Source organism: Dendrobates tinctorius, unplaced genomic scaffold, assembly GCF_039654945.1.
Source record: "Dendrobates tinctorius isolate UK_male_01 unplaced genomic scaffold, ASM3965494v1 ptg000133l, whole genome shotgun sequence".
NCBI classification, from domain to species: Eukaryota; Metazoa; Chordata; class Amphibia; order Anura; family Dendrobatidae; genus Dendrobates; species Dendrobates tinctorius.
The window spans coordinates 31,826,602-31,834,766 of record NW_027361801.1 but is presented as its reverse complement, the minus strand read 5'-3'; the positions used below and the strand labels follow the sequence as shown (position 1 = coordinate 31,834,766).

At 38.9% G+C, this 8,165-nt stretch overlaps 1 protein-coding gene across 4 annotated transcripts; it reads left to right on the top strand.

Moving 5' to 3' along the window:
* Positions 1 to 1,142: 1,142 nt before the first annotated feature.
* On the top strand, positions 1,143 to 7,664 carry SLITRK4 (SLIT and NTRK like family member 4). 4 transcript variants are annotated; one of them, XM_073543582.1, is made up of 4 exons: positions 1,148 to 1,272; positions 1,843 to 1,939; positions 2,285 to 2,421; positions 4,090 to 7,664. In XM_073543582.1, the coding sequence occupies exon 4, from the start codon at positions 4,090 to 4,092 to the stop codon at positions 6,643 to 6,645; it is 2,556 nt and encodes an 851-aa protein (XP_073399683.1). In that variant the 5' UTR covers positions 1,148 to 1,272; positions 1,843 to 1,939; positions 2,285 to 2,421; the 3' UTR covers positions 6,646 to 7,664. The 4 variants fall into 4 exon arrangements, with proteins under 4 accessions (XP_073399682.1, XP_073399683.1, XP_073399684.1 ...); XM_073543583.1 differs by lacking the exon at positions 1,843 to 1,939; XM_073543584.1 differs by lacking the exon at positions 2,285 to 2,421.
* Positions 7,665 to 8,165: the final 501 nt, after the last annotated feature.

Here is an 8,165-nt window from a genome sequence, read left to right as displayed (position 1 = left end):
AAATCTCAATCTCTCCAATAATCTTTTAGTATTTAACCTCTACATTTCCTTCCCCCATACACATTCTCTTGCCAACACATTGACTTGTAATGCCAACTTCCCAATAATTCACCTTCTCCAACGCTTAACCCCCTTCCAATATCTGCCCTTGCCACAATTCTTCACCTGCCATCCCACAGCTTACAGGATTCTCTAAAGGCGCGACTGTAAAATCTCTAGTGGGGAGTGAACATATTTACTTGCAGTGCCAGTCTACATTAAAATGTTCTATTAGCACCAGAAAGATGTTTACTGGCTAGAATAATCCTTAATGGAGCTTAGTATTGTAGCAGGGAGAATGGTATAAGTGTAACTATTATTTGCTAATAGATCACAGAAACATCCAATATTTACAGCAAATACATAGTATCCTCTCTATCCTTACCCTGCAATAACGCTTAGCTCTATATGGCTAGCATTGCCTGTGTTCTTACAGAATTGGCACAGTGTTAGTATTCAGGCTGGATAAGAGCTTGTTGCAGAGCTGGCAGGCTCAACTATTTAAATATTGCATCAATTCCTTCGCCTTTACAGGATGAGTGCTAAGGTGCCATGTTTTTGGCAAGGTTTGCAGGCTCACATTATAGATATCGGTAAAAAAAAAAAAAATAATGATAAACATTTACATTTTGTAGAGAGCTGCATCTATTATAGCTTTATAGAAATTGAGGAGGAAGAAAAAAAAAGCCAAAAATCCCTTTCCCCATCATTGTTCTGCACATTGGATGCAATGTGATCCCCAAACACCTGCCTGACCAAGCACAGCAGGGGGAGTCCCAGCCCAATAAACTCAACAGCAAAATGACATCAATAATGAATGATCTGAACAGTCTTGATCCAGTGGATCCATAAAGGTGTGTTTTTTTTTCCTTTCTACCCAGCAGGGGCTGCAGCTCTGCGCTTTATTCATTCTGCATTTTGCAGTTCTGCTCTGGGAGACTCAGCCTCTTAAGCAAGATTTCCAAATCACCTGCAGTTTTCTTCTATGCGGGGCTTGTATTTATTTATTGAAAGGGATCGATTGATATGTGTTGAGATTGGGGTCCTGTGTGAGTGCATATACTGTGTGTGTGACAGCAAAGAAAAAGAGAGGGGGAGAAGAAGAGGAGGGGGTGATAGAGAGGCAGTGAGAGAGAGAGAGAGCTTGAGGAGCAGGGAGACGTCCACATCTCTGGGAGACAATCACAAAATGCAGAACATTTTCATTTCCTTACATGGATCCGGATTATAAAGGTAAGAAAACGGAACCGAATGAGAATATTTCTTCTGCATTGGCTTTCTAGAATGATTTCACATAGGCATAGAAAGGCTGGCCAGGTTTTACTTAGGCTACAGCATCATTAAAATAAGGTGATGTTCTCCTTTTCCAGCCAGCCAGCTCCTGGTTGTTATTTTTTTTTGATTCTTCATCAAATATGTGTGCTAATATTTGCATTATTTTCCATTGCTGGATCAACACAGATTAGGGAATTAAAATATCCTTAAAAGAAAATCAAAGCATAAGAAAAAAAAAAAGAAAAAAATCTGGTAGCCATGCAAGGACTTTCTAGATCCTCCTGCAAAAGGATTGGGAGCATGCATTTAGGAAAATCCCTCCTAGGCAGTTCAGTGTAGTGTGTGTGACTGCTATCGTTTCCAGGTCCTTGGCTTCCTACTGAAGGCATTTCTTGTTTGGATCGAGAAGCTGAAAGGGTTACTTCATGGATTTTCTTTGTGACTGATCGTTGGAAAAAGGGATCTGTCCTCCATCGGCAGCAAATGATCTCCCACTCCCTCCCCCTCTCCTCCTCTTTTAACCACCAGACACATCCAGCAGCTATCTGACTTGAGAGACCCTTTCTATGAGCCTGACATTCGCCACCAGCAAATATTATCCCATGGAAACACAGAAGACTATTAAGTAAGAGTTTTTTGTTTTTTTTTTAACCTAGTGGGAGTCTCTTTGATGCAGATCTTATGACCCTCTCTTGCAATCCCATGCCCTCTGATCACACTGTGGACTCCCCTTTGCAGCCCAGACACAGGAGAGACACAGCAAGTTGGACCTGCCCCAGACCCTTGTATCCTCCAGCATCCACTCACATCATGGGTACCACTTAATTTATTCAAGGCTACCTGTTCCTGATTAGAAGGCTGCAGAGACTAGAGGAGGATAGATTGCTTGTTATTGTCTCATGTAACACTGGCAGAAAAGGGATCCTTTTATTACCTGCATGATCTTCTCATGGGTATCCCTCTCCCACAGCCCTGGGACATCTTCTGGAGGAGATATCTGATTGAGGACAAGAGCACCCAGCAGGAGCAGAGACCATGCTGCGGCAAAGCATTGCAGTACTAATCAGTACTATCAGAAACCTCAGGCATTTGCCACTGATATCATAGGTACTGCTGTCTAACACTGACCTATCCTTCTGCATGTGTTCTCTTCCTCTCTGTGCATTCTCCTTCTCTTTATGTCTTATCTGAACTAAAATGTGAAACCAGCATGTGCTATCTGCGAAAACTGGTTTTGTGCTGGGACTTCTAACTATTTAGCAGGTTGCGGTGGTGTAAATGGTGGAGAGCTGATGCACTGCTAACATGCATGTGTGAGTTAGCTGGGTGATAGCTGAGGTGGTGCATGTACAATCCAGAGATAGTGGAGAGTCACCAATGTGAAATATACTGGAAAATGAGTGAAGATAGAACGTGTGACACAGCTGCCATCCATGTATGTGTATATATGGAGATTAGTTCTAGCTGAGCTCATGGCTGCTGAATATTGTGATCCCTTAGATGGACAGTATTTATTAAGATCATAGTGGATTTAGGGATTTTGGAAAAAAAAAAGTGATAACAAAGGTACATGAACATAGATCAAAGTGATATTTTGTTGCACAGATGTAGAAAATCGTAAAAGCTTAGATATATGTGTGCAGATGAACTTCTGCGTATTTAATATAGTGATAGCTGGGTTACATGTATGTAATGATAATTGGGTACACATACAATTATAAGCTATAGTGGTAGATTGGATGTTGGATAATTGGATAGATGTATATGGAATATCGCATATCTGTATAAATGGTAGACACAGGGCTGATTCATGTCTGTTGAAGATAGAATTATCTGAGAATGAGAAGAGGTACATGTATATAGACTACATTCATTTCTGGAATGTGTGTATGTAGACAATAGCCCAGATGCACATAGAACAAATGGCATCATGTATGTAGATAGAGTGTTGATGGAAGGTTTCTACAGTAAAATCTTAGATGCACATATTTAATATAAGCTAATAGTTGATATTGTGCATATAGAATATAGTCATTTTGTGGATTTCACGTATGTACAATATAGTAATATAGTTGATATCATGTATGTAGAATATAGTAATATCCAAGATGTCTTCATGTCCCATTTAATGATGGCAAGAAACATATTCTGCAATGTTGCTATTGCCAACATAGATATGTAGCACTATAGGGAATTCCACTTGAAAGTTTAGCCAGCTTACGGACCTATATCCAGTATGACACAATCTTTAGCACTCTTACTTCTACATGACCAGCAGCCTTAGAAACTCGCTATAATCATTTTCTGAAACCGTTGGCTTTGCTATATGTGTCTGGAAATAGTTAATGTCTATTCTGTATTACTGATAAAATGTTCTGTTTGATATTGTGCTACAATGCGTTATATACACACATTCATATCATCACACACAATAGTGTTGGCTAACCTCACAATAAATACTTCATACTTACTATGATGTGTCCTAGCATGTCAGTGCCATGTAGAGTATTGTAAGTACTACATACAGTACCCATGCTGATAAAACATGGTGTGGGTACTAGGTCTGGGGGGGATAGGAGAGAATATTTACATATTTCCATTTTGGGATCAAACATATATCTAATACAGTGTAGTCCTATTTTTATGTGCCCACACTCACATACACTCATGCATGTTCTCACACATACCCACACATATACATGCACACTGTCACAAGTATATGTTTTATTTTTATATAGACTGGTTATATTAAGACAGTGTCTTTCTGTTTATCAGATGATTTACCCCAGCAGTCTGAGATCCTATTGTCACTGCCTGAAGATGTTTCTGTGGCTTTTCCTCTTCCTCTCCACCCCAATCTCCTCCACCAACCCGGACTCAGAACTCACCCAGGAGATTTGCAATGTCTGCTCTTGTCTATCAGTAGAAAATGTACTATATGTCAACTGTGAGAAAGTGGCAGTGTACAGACCCAACCAGCTGAAGCCCCCGCAGTCCAATTTCTATCACTTGAACTTTCAGAATAATCTTTTGATCATTCTGTATCCTAATACGTTCCTTAATTTCACTCATGCTGTATCCCTGCAACTGGGCAATAACAAACTGCAGAATATCGAGGGAGGAGCTTTCATGGGTCTTAGTGCATTAAAACAGTTGCACTTGAACAACAATGAATTAAAGATCCTGAGGGCTGACACTTTCCTAGGCATAGAGAACTTGGAGTATCTCCAGGCTGACTATAATTTAATCAAGTATATTGAGCGGGGAGCCTTCAATAAACTACACAAGCTGAAAGTCCTCATTTTAAATGACAATCTCATTTCTTTCCTCCCTGACAATATATTTAGGTTTGCCTCCTTAACTCATTTGGACATTAGAGGAAATAGAATCCAGAAGATGCCCTACATAGGTGTCCTGGAGCATATTGGGAGGGTTGTGGAGCTGCAGCTGGAAGATAACCCTTGGAATTGTACGTGTGATTTGCTGCCTCTAAAAGCTTGGCTGGAAAACATGCCATACAATATCTACATTGGAGAGGCAATTTGTGAGACGCCTAGTGATCTATATGGAAGATTATTAAAAGAGACTAATAAACAAGAGTTATGCTCTATGGGCACTGGTAGTGACTTTGACGTACGGATATTGCCTCCATCCATGGAGACCACATTCACCACTCCTGGAGGCCAAACTGCACAAACATCACAAAATCGTCTGGTCACCAAGCCTCCAAAAACAACCAACCCATCTAAAAACTCTGGCATCGTATCTGGCAAATCTGTGTCCAACCACAGCCTCAGCCAGATTGTATCATTTCAGACCAGAGTGCCCCCATTATCACCTTGTCCATCTCCATGTGTTTGTAAAACCCATCCTTCTGATCTGGGATTAAGCGTTAACTGTCAGGAAAGGAATTTATATTCATTAGCTGAGCTGGTACCTAAACCCATAAATGCAAAGAAACTTCACGTCAATGGGAATTACATCAAACAAGTAGAACAAACAGACTTTTCAGAATTTGAAGGCCTGGATCTCCTTCATTTAGGAAGCAATCAATTAACAACTATACAAGGAAATGTCTTCTGTAATCTTACTAACCTAAGGAGGCTTTATCTGAATGGAAACCAAATTGAACGCCTCAGCCCTGAGATTTTTACTGGCTTGCACAATCTGCAGTACCTTTACTTGGAATACAATATAATAAGAGAAATATTGGGAGGCACCTTTGAGTCCATGCCAAATCTTCAGCTGCTGTATTTAAATAACAACCTTCTGAGAAGCCTGCCAGCTTATATTTTTTCTGGAGTACCCCTGGCAAGGCTTAACATAAGAAATAATCATTTCATGTACTTGCCTGTAAGTGGCGTTCTTGACCAACTCAAATCTCTCACTCAGATTGATCTGGAAGGAAACCCGTGGGACTGCACTTGTGATTTAGTTGCTTTGAAACTCTGGCTGGAAAAACTCACTGAAGGTATTGTCATGAAGGAGGTCAAATGTGAGACACCTGTGCAGTTTGCAAACATTGAGTTGAGATCATTGAAAAATGAAATTTTGTGCCCCAAACTGATTAACAAGCCACCCATGCAATACACCAGCCCCATCCCCGCAATCACTTTCACAACTCCTTTGGGTCCCATGAAAAGCCCCCCAGGTGGACCAGTCCCTTTATCTATTTTAATACTTAGTATTTTAGTAGTGCTTATATTAACTGTATTTGTTGCATTTTGCCTCCTTGTTTTTGTCTTGAGACGTAATAAAAAACCCACAGTTAAGCATGAAGGCATTGGGAATCAGGAGTGCAGTTCTATGCAGCTCCAGCTAAGGAAGCATGACCAGAAAGCCCTTAAGATGGATGGTATATCTGCAGAAACCTTTTTTCCACAGACCATTGAACAGATGAGTAAGAGTCACACTTGTGGCATAAAGGATGCTGAAATGGGATTTCCATTTTCTGATCTCCAAGGGCAGAAAGGGGTCCTCAGGATCATGACTGACAAAGACAGAGATTCTTTGCACGGGGATTCTAAAAAAAGACTTAGCACAATCGATGAACTGGATGAATTTTTCCCAGGAAGAGACTCCAATTTATTTATCCAGAATTTTTTAGAAAGTAAAAAAGAATATAATAGCATAGGAGTCAGTGGCTTTGAAATACACTATCCTGAAAAGCTGCAAGATAAAAAATGCAAGAAATCTTTAATAGGTGGTAACCACAGTAAAATTGTAGTAGAGCAGAGAAAGAGTGAATATTTTGAACTCAAAGCCAAACTTCAAGGCACACCAGATTACTTACAAGTGCTTGAAGAACAAACTGCATTGAGCAAAATGTAGGTCAGAGTAATCCTTAATAGAGACAATAATTCAATGATGAAAAGTGCCTTTGTAGACTTAAACTTCCAAATATATAGGCATAGATGCAGGTGATTTCTGGAATGTCCAGTTCCTAATGGTTGCATATGTTGAGGAAATTTATTTGTAGGTTCTAATTTTTCAGAACATCTTCTTTCTGGATCTCCTGGATTGCACCAGACACTATTGCCAAAGGGATACTTTGTTCTTATTATGACATAATTATCAACAAACCAAGAGGCATCTCCTGTATATTTTGTACTCAAATGCAAAACTTCTTTTCCCCCCATGATTGGTAATTACAACAAAAACTGTTTCCAGTTGAAGGTATCTCTACTTTTACGACTACTTTCTAATGGCTAAGGCTGGTGGAAATGTTTGGGTTAATGTCTAAAATTTAAGCAGTAATCTCAGATGAGTCAAAGCATGCAAAGGATCACCAGTGTCTTTAAGAAAATAGAGTCAGATTTCTGATAATCTTAAACTAGGTAAAGAGGTTAAAAAAAGTCATGTGCATAAACCATGCTTTACAAATCTACAAAAAAAAAAAGAAATTCAGTCACTTGAAACGTTACTTGTCTAAACCTTAAAAAAAAATATATGAATATATTTCACTATTATTTAACAATATTTTTTATTTCTTCTGCAAAATGTGAATCGAGTGAAAGCTTCTATATAAGAAAACAGATTTATGATTATTTGCAATCAGGTCGGTTGCATTGATTCTTCTGGATATGCTTGCTATGTGAGCGGGGTATAAAATATTTTTTTAAATAGAAAACAAATTCATATACATGAAATACTTTGTATACTAAATAGAAAAAAAAACTATGTACTCCTTAATATGTATTTAAATGCCTGACTTGTTTCTGTGATCACAATGCATTAATCTTTAAAAGTTAAACATTGAGATATACCAAACCGATACAGGAAATGATTGATGTGTAAACATGACTTGATATAATGTGATCAGGTACAAAAATAAAGGTTGTCCACCGACATTCTTGTGACTCATTTGACTTGTCGATCATAACATTGCTGTTTAACGCCACACTCATTTTACTCCTTGTACTACATGGCGCTGAATCTTTCACGCCTTGATCAAAAATTTAACATGGTTCCATGAGTCTGGTATGGGGCTGTTTTGCTGTTTTTTTAAAAAATAGAGCAAAATGAGACACAATTGTATCACTTTTGTTCTAAAATGGTTTATGTGGTTAAATGGGGTGTGCACCTTATTTTTCTGAGTATTTATTATACTTCTGGGATCATGTGTGCACTTTGTGAAAATTGTCCTTTGGAATGAAAATTGGTATGAATATTAAGACGAAACCCCGGTCTCCAATACTACAGTAATTTTCATCCACTGCATTACAGTATTTGCTGTGCTGTCTCTGTTGTGAGTTTCAGATGGTTGGCTAAGAGATGGTTGGCTAAGATGATGGGAATCTTGATTGTTTGGGTGGAGTGAGCGTTTGCTGTGTACGTGTTTTTATGCAGAT

Excerpts from the sequence above, each read along its gene's own strand:
- SLITRK4 (XM_073543581.1), top strand. The coding sequence starts at position 4,090 with ATGATTTACCCCAGCAGTCTGAGATCCTATTGTCACTGCCTGAAGATG.